This window comes from Lemur catta, chromosome 10 (genome assembly GCF_020740605.2).
Source record: "Lemur catta isolate mLemCat1 chromosome 10, mLemCat1.pri, whole genome shotgun sequence".
In the NCBI taxonomy this organism is placed as follows: Eukaryota; Metazoa; Chordata; class Mammalia; order Primates; family Lemuridae; genus Lemur; species Lemur catta.
Window position 1 is genome coordinate 90,965,554 of NC_059137.1, and position 20,747 is coordinate 90,986,300.

Genomic DNA, 20,747 nt, shown 5'->3' on the forward strand with positions numbered 1-20,747 from the left:
ACTAAAATAGTTGTGTCTTTATACGACAGAAAATTGGGACATATACGGGAGAATGACAAACTATTTCTTATTCCCAAACCCTAAATCCCTCGACCTCCTGCGCCCCGTCCCCCGTGTCCCTTTCCTGCGCTCCGACGGGACCGGGAACAGGAGAGCTCGAACCCGCAGCTCGGTTCGCGCCCCGACCGGTCCCTCCTCACTCTCCGCCGCGGCCTCGGAGCCACCCGGGGCTCTTCCAGCGAGAGACGCCGAGTCGCTGCGGGGCGTGACCGAACCGACCCGGCCGAGGCCTCCGCAAATCCACTTGCGCCGTCCCACCCTCCCCCGGGCTGGGTGCAGTCGTAGGCCTCCTGGCCGCGGAGCCCACCTCGTAGAGCGCCTGCACCATCTCTACCAGCACCCACTGCTCCGCCGCGGTCGCCATACTCTCCAGGAATTTCTTCCGGAAGGCAGGACACGGGCGCGTCCGAAGCAGCGCGCGGCGCGGCTCAGTGACGTCTTCGCTTTCGCTGGGGCCGGGCGGCTGCCGGGACCCGCCTCCTCGCGCTTGCGCACTGACTGGCGCGGGGGGGGGGGGTGAGTCACGTGGCCAGATCCTCCGAGGGTCGTTTACCGTTTGTCCCTGATGGGCCAGGCCGGGTGCTGGACTCGGGATGGAGGGAGTAACAGTAAATGGCCTTTACTTGGCAGTCAGTTGAGCACAGAGATAAGAAATCCAGTTGTGCCAATCCATAGCCAACTCTTACATAGCACTTAAAATGTGTAAAGCACAGTCTAAGGCGTTGCGGTTATTAAGTCAGAGCAGTTTGGTGCAGAACCTTTTAGCGCCTTCGTGTGCACATGCAAACCATGCACGCGCATGCACACGCACACGCTTAATTGGATTGGATTTCTTAAATATAATTGGGGCCCAGGACAATATGATCATGTGGAATTTGATCTGCAACTTACTTTTTCTTGTTTTTCTAGCAGTTTTTTCACTATGTATGTTGTAGTTTTAATGGCTGAAGACTATTTTCTTGAAATAATTTGTTGTGTGTATGCCTCCTTCCATTTTATGTAAACATTTCTCTATTGGTGAACACTTACAGTATTTATACCTTTTCCCCCTTACAAACAATGCTGCCCTAAACGTTGATGTTCTGTATGCATATATTTCTGTGTATGTCCGAGTATTTCTGACTGGTTTCTTTAAAGTGAAATTTTAGTCAAAATACTATGCACATTATTAATTTTGATAAATGCTCCCATACTGCTCTTCAAAATGGCTCAACCAATTTAAAATATTTGAAAGTGTTTCCATGCTCTAGTCCACAATGGATATTAGCTGTCTTTTAAAAATTTTTTTGCCAATTTAATGGAAATAAAATTGAGCTTTATTTTTCATGCTTCTGGTTACTTATGAGGTTGAGCAACTTCTTATATATGTCTATTGGCATTCATAGACCTTCTATGAATGGCCAATTCCTTTTCTTTATCTGTTTTTCTATTGGTTAATTTTTTGCTAATGGATTTGTAGGAACTCCATGCATTTTGAATATCATTTTCATGTTTCATATGTGAAAGTTATTTTCTCTCAGTTTCTGTCCAGTTGTTTCTGTTGTTTTGTCATGCCTTCATTTCAAATTTTATGTGGAGTGATGATTCAGTCTGCTTCTTTATTGCCTCTGTGTCTTGCTTAGAAAGGCCTTCTTCACCGCACCTGTGCTTTCCTACCATTCTCACATCAGTTTGCTGTTGTTACAGCTCTTTGCTCTGCAAATTATATTTTTGTATGATGAGAGGTACGGGATTTAATTATTCTTTTCCAAAAGAATAACAGATTTATTGAGTGCCATTTATTTGAATAGTCCTAATCCTGACTTTCCCTAATACTCTGAAATGGCACCAGCACTACACATTACATTTCCACATAGAGTTAGCATTATTTAGCCTGTAATGTCAGTGCTCTGCCCACATTCCCTCATATGCATTCCAATGCTTGTGCACATCGCCTCCCTTAGGTGCTTTTATTCCGACAGACCACCCCTGTGTTTCTCAGAGGCCTACCTCAAAGGCTGCCAGATCCGTGTTTCCTGCTCTCGTGGAGAGTTGGAACTATCTTGAGAATTTATCTTCTCCTGGGCAGTACTTAATAGCATGAATGATTGGTGGGTGCTGGGATACAAATATTGCAGCTTCCTTGCCCCTCATAGCAAGACAACTCTGAGGGGTGAACTTCGCCACCTGCCCTGCAATTCTGAATCAGTGATACTGTGTGCAAATTATTTTATACACCCATCAAGAAGCGTAGTCTAAGGCCGGGCGCGGTGGCTCACGCCTATAATCCTAGCACTCTGGGAGGCCGAGGCAGGTGGATCACTCGAGGTCAGGAGTTCAAGACCAGCCTGAGCGAGACCCGTCTCTACTAAAAATAGAAATAAATTATCTGGACAACTAAAAGTATATATAGAAAAAATTAGCTGGGCATGGTGGCACATGCCTGTAGTCCCAGCTACTCGAGAGGCTGAGGCAGGAGGATCGCTTAAGCCCAGGAGTCTGAGGTTGCTGTGAGCTAGGCTGACACCACGGCACTCACTCTAGCCCGGGTACCAAAGTGAGACTCTGTCTCAGAAAAAAAAGAAAAAAAAAACAAAGTGTAGTCTATGTTTCCTCCCCTCAATGCTGGGAATATCTTTGTGACAGCTTCTACAATAGAATGCTGCTGCTATGTAGAGAAATCGTGGGGGGACCACATGGTTAAGGGGTCACATCTGCTCCAGCCTTTATTTATTTGAGTCCTTAGGTGTCAGACACATGAGGAAAGACACCTTCAAGACTGGCGCAGCCCCAGCCGCCATCTGGTTACAACCCCTGAGACACCCTGAGTGAGATATGCCTAGTTAAGCCCAGAAGACCAAAAAATGTGTGAGCAAAAGAAATGATTGTTACTGTTTTAGGCCACTGTCTTGGGATTGTTATACAGCAGCAGATAACTGGAACAGATATCCTGTGGGACTTTGCTTGACTTTGCACTCTTGCTTGGCCTCTGTATTAGTTTTCCAGGGCTGCCATAACAAATGATCGCAATCTGGGTGCCTTGAAACATCAGAAATTTATTCTCTTACATTTCTGGAGGCCAGGTGTCCAAAATAAAGGTGTTGACAGGGCTGCACTTTCTCCAAAGGCTCTGGGGGAAAATTATTCCTTGCTTCTTCAAGCAAGAACCTTAGCTTAGTCACATCTACAAGGAACCTTTTTCCAAACAGGGCCTTCGCATTCACAGGTTCCAGGGATTAGGATGTGGACATGTCCTTTTGGGGGCCACCATTCAACCCTCTGGCCTCCCCAGTTCACATCTGTCTCATGTACAAAGTACTTTAATTCCATCCCAACACCACAACTTTCATATAAATGTCATAAATATTAATTCAAAAAGTTCCAAATATCATCTTCTAAATAATCTAAATCAGGTAGAGGTGAGTCTCTGGGAATGATCCATGCAGGGGCAAAATTCCTCTCCATCTACTGACTAGAAAACAAGAAACTAGAAACTAGAAGACAAGTTATCTACTTCCAAAATATAATGTTGGGACAAGTATATAATATGCATTCCCCTTCTAAAAGGGAGAAAATGGAAGGAATAAAGGGGTCATTAGTCCCAAACAAGTCAGAAATTCAGTAAGGCAAATTTAATTTGGTTTTGAGGCCTGAGAAATAATCTTCTGTGGCTTGAAGCTGCATCTTCTGGGCCCATGACATCATAGGCCTCTTTGCTCATGGCAGCTTGGTAGGTCTCTGCTGCTGCACCTTAATTCTCTACCCCTATGACCACGACTTTGCCCTTATAGTCACTCTTCCTTTTTCTTGAAGGGCAACACAATGTTTATAGCCAAGTAGCTCTATCAGCCCTGCCTGTAGAATTGTGGAAATCTGACAGCCCTCTTTTACTTTGACCTGTCTCTGTTCCTTTAGGCCAAGCTGACAGTGTTTCTACTGATAAAACATTCTCAAAAAGCTTGTGAGTCTCCCAGGTATGTCACAAGGATCCATGCCATTAGACAAGAGGGCCCTGCACAGATCTTTCCTGGATAACCCAATATCTATTCCTGGATCTGCTGAGATGGTTGAGGGGATCCATTGGTCATACACCAAACCTCTTCAGCAAAAGTTTGTCTGGGCATATCCTGGGCCCTCTATCCAGAGCACTCCTTTTCAACAGTGAATTTGCTAATTTTAGCATCCTTTGCAATCTGGATAGGCCAAGAAACTCACAAATCATCAAATGCCGTTTGTTTTTGCTTAACAGCGCCTTCCTTAATTTATCTTTTTCCTTCTGTGTTTTATTATAAGCAGCAAGAAGAAACCAGGCCATACCTTCAACACTTGGAAATCTCCTCATCTAAATATCTAACTTCATCACTTACAAGTTCTACTTTCCTCATTGCCTTCTTAGCCTTCAACAGAAACACCTTTAACGTCCATATTTTTACTATAATAACATTTTGCTCATGTTGAGGTATAAATTCTTTAGGATGATAGAAGTACTCTCTACTATGCTCTTCACTTCCTTTTGTGCCCTTACTAGAATTGCCTTTAAAATTCACATTTCTACCAATAGTCTCTTTAGTAAAGTCTAAGAGTTTTCCCTCAAGCATCTCAAAATCCTTCCAACTTCTACTCATTACCCAATTCCAAAGCCACCTTCTACATGTTTAGGTATTTGTTACAGCAGCATCCCATTTCTTGGTACCAAAATCTGTGTTAGTTTCCTAGGGCTTCTGTAACAAACTGCCACAAACTGAGTGGCTTAAAACATGAAAAGGATTCTCATAGTTCTGGAGATAAGAAGCTCAACATGAAGGTGTTGGCAGAGCCTTCTCCCTCCGAAGGCTCTAGGAGACTCTCCTTGCTGCTTCCAGGTTCTGCAGGCTCTGGAGTTCCTCAGCTTGTGGCTGCACCACTCTAATTTCTACCATCTCTTCCCATGTGCCTCTCTTTCTTTGTATGTTTCTCCTCTGCATCTCCTATAAAGATATTTCTCACTGGATTTAGGGCCCACCTGGATAATTCAGGAGAATCTCATCTTGAGATCCTTCATTACATCCGTTAGGACCCTTTTTCCAAATAAGGCCACATTCATAGGTTCTGGAGTATATTAGTCAGGGTTCTCCAGAGAAACAGAAACAAACCAATAGGATATGTGTGTGTGTGTATATATATGTGTGTGTGTGTGTGTGTGTGTACATATATATATATCCTATATATATAGGCGCATATGATTATGGAGGTTGAGAAGTCCCATGATCTGCCATCTGCAAGTTGGAGAACCAGGAACATTGGTGATGTAATTCAGCCCTAGTCTGAAGATTTAAGAACTGGGAGCCCCAATGTCCAAGGGCAGAAGAATATGGATGTCCCAGCTCAAACAGAATCAAATTCACCCTTCATCTATCTTGTTGTTCTGTTCAGGCCCTCAACGGATTAGATGATGCTGCCCACGTTGGGGAAGCCACTTGTTTTATTTAGTCTATTAACACAAATGCTAATCTCTTTGGGAGACGCCTTCATAGACATACTAGACATATTGTTTTACCAGCTATGTATCCCTTAGCCCAGTTAAGTTGACACATAAAATTAGCCAACACATGGGGAATAGGACATGGCCATGTCATTTTGGGGTCCACCATTCAACCCCCTATAGCCTCCTTCCCTTCCTCATCCCAACTTCCCACTCTCCTACCAGTTTTTCTTAAGGATATCCACTAATAAATTACTTTGATGTAATTACACAAATCCTGGTTTCATGGTCTGCTTGTGGGGAAACAAACCTAACAGGGTTTATAACTTGAGTCTCAGATTCCATTAATCTGTTTCTGCCTATGTCAATATGAGATTGGATTTTAAAATTAAATTATTTGAGATATTTCTAGGGTCATATGCAGTCATAAGAAATAATGAAGAAATATCTCATGCACTCTTTACCATCAATATCATCAATATCCAGTTTCCCCAAATGTTAGCATCTTGCAAAACTATAGTACAATATAACAGCCAGGTTATTGACATTGATATAGTCAGGGTACAGGACCATTACCTCACCACAAGGATCCCTCATGTTGCCTTGTTATATTAATAACTACACTCCACTCACTTCCCCTCCTTTCTCAGCCCTCAGGCCCTGGTCCTGATACCCACTAATCTGTTCTCCATTTATATTATTTTGTGTTTCTAGAATGTGATGTAAATACAATCATACAATAGGAAACCTTTTGGGATTAACTTTTTTCATTCAGCAAAATTCCCTAGAGATTCATCCAGGAGGTTGCATGTATCAGTAGTCTGTTCCTTTTTATTGCAGAATGGTATTCCATGGGATGGGTGTACTACAGTTTGTTTAGCTATGCCCATGTTGAAGTACATTTGGGTAGTTGCCAGTTTTAGGCTATTACAAATAAAGGGGCTATGGACATTTGTGTATAGATTTTTGTGTGAACGTCAATGTTTATTTTTCTGGGATACTTGCCTAGGAGTGCTTTTTGGTGGATCATATGGTAGTTTTATAAAATATGGCCAAATTATTTTCTAGAGTGGTTGTATCATTTTTCATTCCCAGTAGCAATATATAAATGATCCAGTTTCTCTGCATCCTCACCAGGAGTTGTCACAATTTTTTGCTTTGGCCATTCTGATAAGTGTGTAATTATATCTCATGTAGTTTTAATTGGAATTTTCTGATTGGTTAATGATGCTAAAATGTTTTCATATGCTTATTTGTCATCAAATAAAAATGAATATCTGTATATCCTTTTGGATGAAATGTCTATTCATGTCTTTTGCCCATTTTCTAATTGAACTGTTTGTGTTTGACTGTTCGGTTTTGATAGTTCTTTGTATACTAGATACTAGTCCTTTGTGGGATAAATGGTGGTGCTATGGACTGAATATTTATGTCCCTTAAAATTCATGTTGAAAATATCATCACCAGGGTGATGGCATTAGGAGGTGGGGCCTCTGAGAGGTACTTGGGCCATGAGGATGGAGCCCCTGTGAATGGAATTAGTGCCCCTATAAAAGAGGCTCCAGAGAGCTGCCTCGCCCCTTCCACCATGTGAGGACACAGCAGGAAGGTGCTGTCTATGAACCAGGAATTAGGTCCTCATCAGAAACTGAATCTTCCAGGGCCTTGATCTTGGCCTTCCTGGCTTCCAGAACTGTGAGAAAGAAATTTCTGTTGTTTAGGAGCCACCCAGCTTATGGTATTTTATTATAGCAGCCTAAATGGACTAAGACAAGTGGTTTGTACCATATTGGTTTGTGGGTGTTTTTTTTCACCACAATGGTCAAAAACACATAACATAAAATTTACCATCCTAATCATTTTTAAGTGTACAGTACACTAGTGTTGGCTATGTATACATTACTGTGCAACAGATTTCTATAACATTTTCATCTTGCAAAACTGAAACTCTGTAACCATTGAACAACTACCATTTGCCACCTCCTTCCAATCCCCTCCCATTCAACTTTATGTTTCTAAGAGTCCGACTATTTTAGATACTTCACATAAGTGAAATTATGTAATATTTGGCATTTTGTAACTGGCTTATTTCACTAAGCATAGTGTCCTGAAGGCTTATCCATGTTATAGCATATGCTAGGATTTCATTTTTTTTAACCTTTCAAATAGAGAAGAAGACAAAGTTTCACTCTGTCACCCAGACTGGAGTGCAGTGGTACTACCACAGCTCACTGCAGCCTTGAACTCCTGAGCTCAAGTGATCCGCCTGCCTCAGCCCCCAGAGTAGCTTAGACTCCAGGCTTGTGCCACCATGCCTGGCTTGTTATTTTTTAAGGCTGAAAAATATTTCATTGTAGGTTTATACCACATTTTCTTTATCCATTCATCTGTTGGTGGATATTTAGATTGCTTCCACTTCCTAGCTATTGTGCACCATATTGTTTTAATACACTAATTTTGTGGTGTTTTTTTCCTTGGTGGATGTAGCAATTCAGCAATTCAGTTGGCTCATTCAACACTTTCTCAATCACCACTCCCATTGTCTTCCTCTACTATGAAGGAAGGAAAGTTAAATATTTGGTTTTCTTGGCCATCTTTCAGAGGTAATAATAGCTAAGATTTTTTTGAAACATTGTGTTGTTTCCACTTCCAACTTAAAATTATGTTGGACTATTATGAATAATGCTGTTATGAACATTCATGTACAAGTTTCTGTGTGGACATCTGTTTTTAATTTCCCTTGAGTATATACTTATGAGTGGAATTGCTGGATTATATGGTAACTCTATGTTTAGCATTTTGAGGAAATGCCAAACTACTTTTCCAAGCTACCAGACCACTTTACATTCCCACTAACAAAAAATTAGGGTTCCAATATCTTCACATCCTCACCAACACTTTTTGTTGTCTATCTTATTGGTTATAGCCATCCTAGTGTGAAGACTGTGACATGACATCGCATTGTGGTTTAGATTTGCATTTCCCTAATGACTAATGATGTTGAGTATCTTCTCATGTGTTTATTGGTCATTTGTATACATTCTTTAAAGAAATGTCTATTCAAATTCTTTGCTCAGTTTTAAATTGTTTTGTTTCTGTTTTTGTTATTGCATCTGCTTTGCACTTTGAATGTGCATAGTTATGTACCTTTCTTCAGTTCTGTGGAATTACTCTTAATAATATCTTCGAGTGTTTTCTCTCATCTATTCTTTCTGTTCCCCTCTTTTGAAACTCCTATTAAATGAATTTCAGATCTTCCAAATCTATCTTACATGTCTCTCAAGTTTACTGCCTGCAACTTACTTCCCCAGTCTTTATTCTTTGATATCAACACTTTGAGAATGTCCAGACCAATGTTTCAGCTCAATAATTCATTTTTAGTCATGATTATTCTGTTATTCAACCACCTATTGAGTTTCATAAATTGGAGTATTTTTTATTAAAATGTCTCCTGTTATTCACAGCAGCCAGCTCCTCTTTCATGAGACTACAGTGTCTTTTTATTTACTCACCCAATCAATATTTATTGAGTACCCACTATGAGCCTAAGGAGATAGAGATAAAGAAGTGAACAAAATAATAAAAATTCTCTTCCTTCATTGAGCTTATAGTCTGCTGAAGCAACCAGACAGAAACAAGTTAAATAAGTAAAAGGTATGGATCATATTAAATGCTAGAGAGAAAAAAATAAAGCAGGAAAGTGGGGTTGAAACTGGGGAAGGAGGCTGGAATTTTAGATAGGATGACCAGGGAAGCCTCACTGTGAAGCTGACTTTTGACTTGAAGATCAGATGGAAATGAGTGAGCCACCCATGCAGATATCAAGTGGTTATCTTTGTACTTTTGTACTATATACTATAAGAATTTCTCAGCTTCCATGAACTTTGTGGGTAGAGGGCATAGCAGATACAAAGGCCCTGAGGTTGGAACATTCCTGGATGTTCAAGACATAGTGGGGAGGCCTGTGTAGCTGGACAGGAGTGGACTAGAAGGAGTGGAGCAGGTAGTGAGGTTAAGAGTGAGTAGGGGGCCAGGTCTTATGGGCTAGTGGGTTCCCCTGAGGATCTTGCCCTTTCCCGGAATGTGGTGGCTGCTGGAGGTTTTGAATGGAGGAGGGACATGCTCTGACTTGCGTTTTGTCAGGATTGCTCTGCCTGCTGTGTTGAGAACTGACTGGTGGGAACAATGGTGGAAGCAGTGTACAAGCCAGAGTCTAACCGGGAGAAAATAAACCACTTGAGTGTTGAGAAAGCACAACTTCTGCATTGTTCTGAGCCTGGTCCTGCCACGCATTGAGTTTGCACTGGGCTCCCTGTGCCCTGCCTCAAGTTCGTCAGGCACCTTGAAGCCAGCAGCGGCCTGAGCAAGCAGCTCCGGTGCAGCCTGACAGCACCGCAGCGGCTCTGCGTGTGTCTCTTCCTCTCTGGGCAAAGAGGCTGACACCACTGAACAGACGGGGTTGGCACTGGCCTGGCACCCATCCATATGCAACCAGGACATACCAGGAATTGGCACCCTGTGGCACCCACTCCTGTCTTCCAACTTAAACCAAAACCCAAAAACAAACCCCTGAATTATTGACTTTTTCCCTTTCTTCTTTCACTTAGCCTATCCCACACTCCTCTTCCCCAGGAGCTTGTTCCAAAATAACCTTCTTGGCTGCACACCCTTGTCTCAGGCTCTACATTCTGGGGGAAGACAGTTCAGTCAAGAAAAGCCTTGCGTTTCAAGAGAAACTGCAGAACAAAAAAGCAAACAAAAACCAGGAACATCTTATCTTTTCTTAAATTGATCAAGTCTAGTGCTTTGGGCCTATTTCCCTTAAGGTTTGACTCCCTAAAGGAAACCAACTTTATTTCTGACTTAATGACCACCCCAGATACACTCATGATATGAGGAAACTGCAATTTTTCCACCAAAGAGAATGAAGAGTAAATTGGCTATAACTTTTCTGTTTATCCTCTGAAATAAATAATGCTGTATCTTTTATTCTGAAAGGCAGTTCTGATATTTGTACTTCCGAGCAATTGTAGGGTTTTGGGGTTTTTTAAAACAATATTTAAAACAGAATAATTTTAATAGAGGCAATGGAAGGAACCGAAAAGAGATAAAGGAATGGCAAGGCTACCCAGGGGCCTTAGACCTTAAGGACACAGAGAAGGGTCTCACCTGAGTCACAGCCTGAGATGCCTTGCTCACATAGGAACTGCGGCGGCCACCCTGCAGGCTCCTGGTGGATACAGCTCGCAAGGCCAGGGTGGCTGGAGCCTCCCGCAGGGCCTGAGAGGAGCTGAGAGCTGCAGACAGGGAGATGCAGCCTGCAAGGACCAGTCCTCTGAGACACAAGAGGAGGCTGTGGTGCCTCGGAGGGCAATGGGCCCAGGAGCTGCACAAGCAGAGTCAAGTCAAGAGCTTGCAGATAGAATATGTTAAGTAAAGAATCTAGGAAGAGGCCAGGGGCGATGTCAAGTACCCAGTTGGATGAACAGGGGAGAATCAGGGCTGAAGATGTAAACCCAGGAGTTGTCAACATAAAGGTGGTGTAGCCCTTAGAGACACCCCAGGAGATCATCTAGGGGTGGAATAGAGGAGAGAAGAGGTTCAAGGCCTGAGCCCTGGGGAACGGCCAGCCCAGGGGTCTGAATTGGAGCATCAGGAAGGTCAGAGGAAACCAGGAGAGTGTGCGGGCACGAGAGCGTGGGCGTGGTGACAGATACCGCTGAAAGGCTGATAGGTGGACAGATGACTGCAGCTTTGCCGCCAGGGGTGTCAGTGGGCTCGAACAGAGCAGTGTCGTGGGGTGGTGTAGAGGGCCGCTTGACTGCAGTGGGCAGGAAGAAGATTGGGAGGACGAGACTGGGAGATAGGCCATATAAACAACTCCACTTGTTCCTCTGAGGACACAATTACACTTACCTCAGTATTCCCAAGGATTTGGTTTATGAACTCTTTCCAAGGGCATTAGTTTCCTTTAAGGTGTTGGTTTTATTCAAAGGCATGATCATTTTTGGCCATGTATATGTATATTTTTACTTTTATTTGCATTTATTTTATGCTGAATTTAGTTCCATGCCCTAAATTTTTGTTTCTTCAGTTTCTTCTGGAATATCTTTTTCTTCCATGCAGCCTCGTCTTCTGGTTTAGGAATCCATTCCTTTTCAGTAAGGACCATCTCAGTGTGGCAGGAGAAGCTCCTGCATGACTCAGCCCGACCACGGGCTCTGCAAGGCAGCCTGTCTTGGGTGTTTTGTTCACCAAGATAAGCTCAATGACCAGAGAATCTACAGTGAAACCCTTTTAAGCTCAGCATTGTTCTCTGCATTTTTAAGAGTGTGCAGCAAAAATTCAGCATTCTTGGGCTGCCAACGCTGTGTCCAGCCCCACTGTCTGGCCTGGGCACACCCCCAGCTCCACCATTGTCACTTGGACTGCAGACACGGCTTCTGTGACGCAACAGCTTTCAGAGCTTGGTGGCTATTGGATATGCCCACCCTTGATGGTCTGAGCAGTTCCATGTGTGTTCTTAAAGTGAACATGGACATTTGAACCACTTGATTTGCATGATTTTGTGGGGTGTTCTTGGTCAAGTGAATAGCAAACCATTTCCACAGATGCCCTCAGACTGCTTATAGGAAGAGCTGTGTGTTCTTTTTGATGTTTGTTTTCTCCTGTTTGTTTTTCTTTGAATGCTGTGTGGTTTTTCTCAGCCCTTTCCAAAATGATTGTCTCTTTCACTAGAATTATGTGGTCCTTTTTGTCCTACGTAATGTTTGTGTCTTGGATTCTGGCTTGTTTGATGTTACAGTTTTGTCAGATTGATCTGTACCCTTGTAACTTTCTATAATGTAAAACGTATACTATACTCTAGAAAATCTTCATTAAAGATAAAAAAATCCATTTACTTTATATATCAGATTTTCCTAGCTCTTAAATATGGATGGTCATCTGAAAGTCGTCACAGAATGGAAGAAAGCCGCTAGCATGAAAAATCAACTCCAAACAAAAAAATAAAAAGAACTTGACAATATTTGCAAATCAGTCTTGACAAATGTGCCACACTAATGTAGGCTATTAATCTGGGAGGAGCTGAATGTTGGGTGTATGACAACTTCCTATACAACCTTCGCACTTTTTCTGTAAGTCTAAAACTATTCTAAAATAAAAAGCTTTTAAAAAAATAACTTGGAGAAACGGAATTAATGCAGTGGACAGAAGTAAAGATATATAATTAGTATCTTCAGGAAAAAAAGAATATATTGCATGCAGGAGAAATGAGCCATATGCTATATAAAGAAACATCTAGATAACAAGAAAGAGCTTTTGGAGATTAAAAATATGGAAGCATAAATGAAAGAATGTATTAGAAGCCTTGGGAGGTAAAGTTTTAAAAAACTACCAGAAAGTAGAACAAATCTCCTAAGAGATAGAAAATAGAGATGAAAGACACAAAGATGAGAGAATCAGTTGTGAACTGCAAGACTGGAATGTGTACTCATGTCACAGGAAAAGCTGCAGAGGAGCCATCTAAGAAATACCGTGAGGACATCCACAGAAGGTCATGAGTTTCCAGATTCAAAGCCTCCATCAAGTGCCCAAGACAGGGATCATATTATAAAAAAACCCCACGACTAGCTATAGCATTATGAAGTTAAAGAATAATGAGAATGAAGAAAGCGCCTAAAACTTCCAAAAGGGGAGATAAAAGGACAGGTCACATGAAAAGGGTCAGTAGAGGAATGGCATCACACTTCTCGTTAGCAGTGGTAGAAGCCAGACAGCAGAGCACAGCCTCACGCTTCTGAAGGAAAGGGTTTCCAACCAAGGATTCTATCATTAACTAAACTATCCATAAATAATAAAAGTAGAATAAAAGACACACAGTGTATATCGATCAGGAGAGGTTAGGCTATGCTGTAGTAACAAGCACCCCCAGAAATCTTTGTGGCTTATAAAAACAAAAGCTATTTTTTCCTCTTGATATATACTCCTTTGTGAATTTGGGAGTGGAGGGATTGATTGGATTCTGCCAGATGTGTCCTTTTTGCATAACTGAAGATAACAAAACAGACACTGTCCTGAACATTACCTATCATTATATTAGAGAAAAAATGCTCTGGAGAGTGTCACACTGGCTATTCAGTGCTCTGTAAGGAAAGTGACATGCCACTTCCACTCACATGGCCAGGAAGTGTAAAGTTACCCCCTGCTGGGGTGACGGCTCCAGCACTATTCAGTGAACAGGACTGATGGCCACCACATAGATTCTTAAAAATGGATCTGCCAGGCATTCTTTCTCAAGGAACTCCTGAGGGATCTGCTGCTTCCAAATAAGTGAGCAAAACAAGAAAAAAGAGGGCGTAGCGTCCCTCTAGATGTGTCATACAGAACAGGAGGGAAGTGGGCCCCAGGACGACAGCTGGGAGCAGCCTGGTGTGACCAGTCACACTGGAGTGAGGGATGGAGGGCAGGGGGAATAAACCCAGCTGGGCCCAACATCAAGGAAATGAGAAAAAAGAGGGGATTAAATCCAGGAGAAAAATGTTCCAGACAGGAAAGGTAAACACTACTTGGCTCAACAGCAAATAGCAACTTTTAAAGTCATTTAATAATGAAAACATTCTAATGGACTTCATCAAAAAATGGGTTAAAACTATATTGAGAAGATGGGCGGAGGGGAAATGTGTTTGAGGAATAATATAAGAGACTTACATCTTTACCTCCTCTAGGAAGTTGTTAATGAACAATAGTGAAAATTAACATATCATCAATATGAGCGTGGTCTGCTGTTTACAAATATGAGGAAATTTTCAGAAGTAACTAAAAGATTGCCCTTTGGAAATAAGAATTTGGGGTGGGAAAGAGTGGGCCAGGACTGTTTTTATTTGTTATAAATTTTGTGCTTTTATTTGAATTCTTAAACTATAACATATGTACTACTTGGATAAAAATTAAAATTAAACCAAAATTATGTCTTTAATTTTCCTATTGTTAACTTTTTAACTAACATATTTACATTATGTGCCAAGTACCATTCTCAGTGATTTATGTCTATTGAACAGTGGAGTAGCATCTTATTGTGCAGTGCGCAAGGATTTCTGTTTGGATCTAAAATTAGCTTGTCAGCATAAGAAAATTACAACTGAAAATTCCTTAAATCTCTCATAAGTCTACAGCACATCAAACATGTAGTTTCATATACACACCGTTGGATCCATTCCCACAACTTTTCCTTAGTCAGGGGTGGGGAACCTGCGGCCTTAAGACCACATGTGGCCTTCTAGGTCCCTAAGTTCAGCCTTTTGACTGAATCCAAACCTTCAGATTTGTTCTGTAACATTTGGATTCAGTCAAAAGGCCACACTTAGGGACCTAAAAGGCCACAGTTGTTTTCAGGCTGCAGGTACCCTACCCCTGCCTTAGATAATGTTTCTTGAGTACCCTCAATTCATTATTCATTTTTTTAGTCTTAGGAGTACAAAATTGATTTGTTCAAACTCTTAAGTTTAACAATAATTTCTAGTTCGTTTATTCATTGCCCCTGTTCACTTTCCCCTTTCGTCCCAGAGCCCCACTCCCACTCCCTTCCCTTGTCCTTCTGAGCACCCGCTCTAATGTCTTCAGTATACCTGTAACCTTGCAAAGTATGCAGGCAATTCAGGGGTCCAAATAGTCATGTAAAATTTAAAAAGTGAGGTTCAGTCCATCCCTGGATAACTCCAGTCCTGTGGCTCAACAAAGCCATTAAAGACGCTGGTTCTTTTGAGATCTTTGCTCTGCTACCCACCAGAGTATTAACTTCCATTTAAGACCAATATCAAAGTCATTTTAAGACCAATATTCCTCATTGGTTATAAGACAGCAGTCAATGGTAACCAATTCTGCATGATTGCCTGTTTGTGTCCAGGCAATGAGAGAGACTGGCTTCCTGAGGTTTTTTTCCTTAAAAGCAAGAAACCAACTTTCTCAGAGACTCTTAGAGTCTGCTCAGGTCTCATCAGCCCTGTGAACAAATGTGAACCTCAAAGAGCCTGTCATTCAAGATGGATCCCAAGTGACTAACTGGCCCTAAATTTAAACTGGAGCCAAGTGGCCATTTACTGACTAGGAGTTACACATGCACTCTGAATTCCCTGAAAATCTGCACTTTTATCTCTGGGACTTTCAGAGCTCACCTGAACCGACCAATCTGAGCTAACCTGCCTTGGCCAATCAGGATTCGTCCGTATCCATCATTCAGATACCGCTGCATCAACCAGCCAGAACCAAGCAAGTTTCAGTCTTCATCTGCACAGACAGCTGGCTGGGCACCTGCACAGGAACTTTTGCTGTAAAACCCAAGCTCTTCCTTCGTTCTCTGGAACCCACCTTTGCACCTTTGTTTTACACCACACCATGCATCTCCCCAGTTTGCAGACTGTTCAACGGAAAAGTCTCTTGCCTCCAAACATCTTTCCAGAGAACTTTTGTTCAGAGCCCAAATTGGTTTAGCTCTGCCCATCGCTGAATTCATCAGTGTAAAGGGGAGAAGGAATGATCCTCAGAAGGCCCACCCTGGAGCAGAGATCTAACCTTTAGATCCCATGGCTGCTACCCAGTGGGGGGGGATAGGATGGATACTGGGAGTTACTCACAATCTTCTAAAACCCCGTCACTATCTCCCCTATTTTATCTTGCTTTCCTCCAATTCATTCAACACAACAACCATCTGATGATATAACTTGTCACTTAAAATCGTTCAATGCTATGGTGGCTAGTCTTCAAAGATGATCTTGCCACTGAGTTACACCTTCCTGTGTCCAGGCCTTGAACCTGGGTTGTCTTAGTATTTGCTTTTGGCCAATAAGGTATGGTGAAAATGATGCTACATGACTTCCAAAGGTAGATCATAAAAAAAGCCTTACTGTCTCTGCCTAAGCCTCTAGGGACATTCCTTTTTTTTTTTTTTTTTTTGATATTCCCCTAGACCAGCCACCATACTGTGAGATGCCCCAGCCACCTGAAGGGGTCATGTGCAGGCACAGTGGTTGACAGCCCAGCTGGGCCTCAGCCAACAGCTGGCACCAATCCCCAGCCATGTCAGTAGCCTCCTTGGACATCCAGCCCAGCTGAGCATTCAGATGGCTGCAGCCCCAGCTTCCCTGTGACCGAAACTACATGCAAGACCTCTGGTGAGAATTGCCCAGCCAAGCATAGTCAACCCACAGGACTGTGAGAGACAGGTTAAATTGTCATTCTATGCCATTAAGTTTTGGAGTGGTTTGTTATTCTACACTAGATAACTGAATCAAATGCCTTCACATATATGTCAGTTTAGGTTGCATTTGGTTGTAAGAGGATTCCTGACCAACAATGACTTAAACAAAGTGCTATGGTTTGAATGTTTGTCTCCTCCAAAACTCATGTTGAAATTTAATTGCCTTTGTAACAGTCTTAAAAGATGGGACCTTTAAGAGATGATTAGGCCATGAGGGTTCCACCTTAATGTATGGGATTAATGCCCTTATTAAAGAGTGAGTCTGGCCCCCTTTTGCCTCTTTGCGCTTCTGCCTTCTGCCATCTGAGGACAAAGTGTTCCTTTCCTCTGGGGAACTCAGCACTTGAGGTACCATCTTGGAATCAGAATCGCCAAACCTGCTGGTGCCTCAATATTGGACTGCCCAGCCCCCAGAACTGTGAGCCAATGCATCTGTGTTTATAAATCACTCAGTCTGTGGTGTGCTGTTATAGCAGCACAAATGGACTAAGACACAAAGACCCTTATTGATCCCACATGCCAAGAAGCCTGGGGGAGGCACCTCTAGGGTTCGTTCAGTGGCTCAACAATGTCAAGGACCCAAACTCTGTGTTTCCATCCTGCTATCCTCAGCACATTGACTTCGTGTCATTAGAACAGTCATCCATTCCAGGTGCCACAGAGCCGCATATCACATTAGTGTCAGTAGAGAGGGGCAGGGCAAAAGGGCCTCTCCTCTTGAGATGCTGAGGTTTTACCTGGAAATTTTGTTTTCCCAGGAACTGTCCAGCTGGCTTCCACTGACATTGTGTCAGTCAGAACTGGGTCATATGCCCACCCCTGACCAGTCCCTGGAAAATGGGGGATAAAGTTAGCCAGCCAACGATAACTCATCTTCTGGGCCTAGTACCAGGCCTGCCTTCCTTGAAACCAAGGAGTCTCTGCCCACTGCTTGAGTATAGTGGAGTTCTGCTTAGGAAAGGGGTGGGATTGGACGTCCACGGCCTCTGCCTCACACTCAGTGAAGCCCAGTCCAACCCCTCTGTGTCCCATACTCCAGCCCCATGAGCCCCTCCCTCCTCAGTCCGTGCGCCTCCTGGCACTCTCCATGCCCAGGACCCCTCTTCTCCCAGCCCACACCCTTACCCTTCAACTCTCAGTGCAGAGGCCCCCTCCGCTCCCTCAGGTACCTGCCCTGGTGGCTCTTTGCACTTCTTTGTTTCGCATAGTGAAACCTAAGTATTTGCGTATGAATGGATCAACATCTGCGTTCTCTATTGACCAAAGAGTGAAGCTGTGACATTATTTTTGTCACTATTTCTCTAGTATCTCGTAGACACTTAATAAATAATTATCAAATTAATGAACGACTGTATTTTGCTTCCTCAGCGACACCTCCCTATGCTGGTGCTGTGTAAACACAGAAGTCATTCTGGATCCTAAATCTTGAAAAAGTTCAGCAGGGTGGTCTTAGATTGTATATACAATAAGTTCCATTTTCCTTAAATGGGAGCTTATTTTATGCTTGGTGAAATTTATGTTTCAGTTCAGGATCCTACAAATAAGCAATTTATAATGATACAGAATCTTATTCATCTTTCAAATCTTGGATAACTATATCACACACTTTTTTAAAAAGTCCAGATTAACGTGATTAGGAGAGTCCCCCTTAAAGATGGACTAAGTTGATTGTTTAAAAAACAAATGTATTTTAGTGATGTATCCAGCCCCTAATGCTCAGGGGTGACCTGGTGACGAGGTTTCTTGAAAGCTAGACTCTTTGGTAGTGGGCAAAAATATTATTTTTGACATCTATTTATAGAATATTGGGTCGACATTACAAAGAGATGTCAAAAATAATATTGTCTTACTTTATTATAAAGAAGTGGAAATACTGTTCTAAGTTACAGTTTGCTCTTACGACCGTCCCTCCTACACATCTATCTGTGTGACCTTGGGCAAGCGCTTAGCCTCTGAGTGCCGTTTCCTCAACTGTCAAATGCGGGGAAGACTGTTGTGAGACAGGCCAGTCGGTGCAGGCCGGTGGCGAGGGTGGGGCAGGCCCAGCATGGCGTGTGCTGCTGGCTCTGGGTGCCGTTCCAGGGTCCAGCACAGCAGCAGGATCTCGGTGCACTGCCACTAGAAGCATGGCTCTCACGGTTTGAACCAGACTCCACCACTAAATAGCTCTAAGACCTTTAGTCAATTGTTTCATTTCTCTACACCTCTGTTTCCTCATCTGTGAAATGGGGATATCAATATCTACCTGACAAGATGAGGGTTCAAGGAAATCAGGTTGTGGCTGTAAGCACCTAGCACACTGCACTGTTCTCACGTCCGGTCCTGTCCCCCGCCTGGGCTACCAGGAAGCCATTGTCCACACCAGGCGAGAGCTCACAGGACTGTTGGGCAGGAAGGCCCTTCAAAAGCCATCAAGATCAAGTTCACTTATTTTTCAGAGGAAACAAGCCAGGGCCTGAGGGAGAGGGGATAATAAGTGATTTGTTCAAAGGCATCCAACTAGTTAGAGACAGAGACAAGCAGAACCGTGTTGTAAACGAAAAACAATCATGTGTCTCTGTTTTATGATAACATGTATATTTACATTGTGTTACTCTACAGTAGTGTAGTGTCTTTTATTCTAGAATTTAGATACTTCCCGCTGTTACCTATTGTGGTGCAGAGAAGAAGGGATAAATTGGTCCCGCTAACCAATACGTCCTTACCCCTTAACTGTCTTTTCAAAAGCCTGTCACAGAAAGTGGGCTTTTCTTGGTCCTCTGCAGAGGAGGAGCTGAGTGCACGGGGCAGCTCTGGTCTGCAGGAGCCCTGGGGCAGAGGCCGGCACCGTTTAGATGACTGTACTGGTTTTTAGTGAAAATCAGCCTTCTTAAAATCAGCACTCTTTAATACTACTGTTGTGCACCTAAAGAGAATATCTACAAGGAATGTCAAGGGGTGAATCAGATAAATATTCCGAATGTAAAAAAGGGTCCTATAGCTGGTCCTCCATTGCAGGTTCATTGAGCCAAACTGGGAGGGGGAAGTCTGAGTGTCCCACAGTGGCCCCCGAGTGGCTCCCCAGTGAACAGGGCCAGCTCCAGGGCCAGCCGGGAGGACTCATGGCAGCAGCAGAGTCTCTTGAGCTGGAACCTGTCGCTTAGTGTGGCTGCCCAGGGCCAGGCCTCATGGCTGACCCAGCTGCCTGCGGCTGAGGTGGGCCCAGACCTGCCCTGGTTCTGCTGGTGAACTCCCTGCCACCTTCTGGAAACCACAGAATGTTACCTGCTCTCCAAGTATGAGCACCACTTTATTCTTACAAAGGAAACAAAATTTCATCAACATTTGATTTCCAAAACAAACAATCTAATTTCCTACAGCAGTTTGGCATTATTGCAGGATACGGGGTTAATGTGAAAAAAATCAGTCATATTTCTAGTCTTGAAGTAGTGATGAGCAATTTCAGAAATTAAAATTAACAGACACCACCATGTACAATAGCACTAAACAACACAAAATACTTAGGTATAAACCTAATAAAATTTGTGGAAGATCTGTATGCTGAAAACTAAAAAACATTGTTGAAGGAAATCCAAGAGGATCTACCTAAATGGATAGGTATACCATGTTCATGGATTGAAGGACTTGGGTTTAAATTTTTTTTTATTGATACATAATAGATGTAGTTATTTTTGGTGTGTAAGTGATAATTTCTACATTCATATAACTTGTAAAGATCAAATAAGTATAATTGGGACATCTACCACCTTAAATATCTGTCTTTTCTTTATGCTTGAAACATTTAATTATTTTCTTCTAGCTATTTTGACATATACAATAGATTATTGTAAATTTCTGTCACCCTACTAATATATCAAACACTAGGTCTTATTTCTTCTGTCAAATTGCATATCCATCAATCAGCTTCTCTTCACCCCCTGTCCACACTGCCCTTCTCAGCCTCTGGTAACCACTAATCTACCCTCTATCTTTATCAGATCACTTTTTTGGCTC

The 20,747-nt window shown here is 42.7% G+C and overlaps 1 protein-coding gene across 1 annotated transcript in view; it reads right to left on the reverse strand.

The window, feature by feature from the left end:
- SPTLC1 (serine palmitoyltransferase long chain base subunit 1) overlaps positions 1 to 518 on the reverse strand; it is a 60,885-nt gene extending 60,367 nt beyond the window's left edge. The window contains exon 1 of the mRNA XM_045563966.1: positions 368 to 518. Within this exon, the coding sequence (XP_045419922.1) occupies positions 368 to 424 (57 nt within the window). The 5' untranslated portion in view covers positions 425 to 518. The remainder of the gene's footprint in view (positions 1 to 367) is intronic.
- Positions 519 to 20,747: the final 20,229 nt, after the last annotated feature.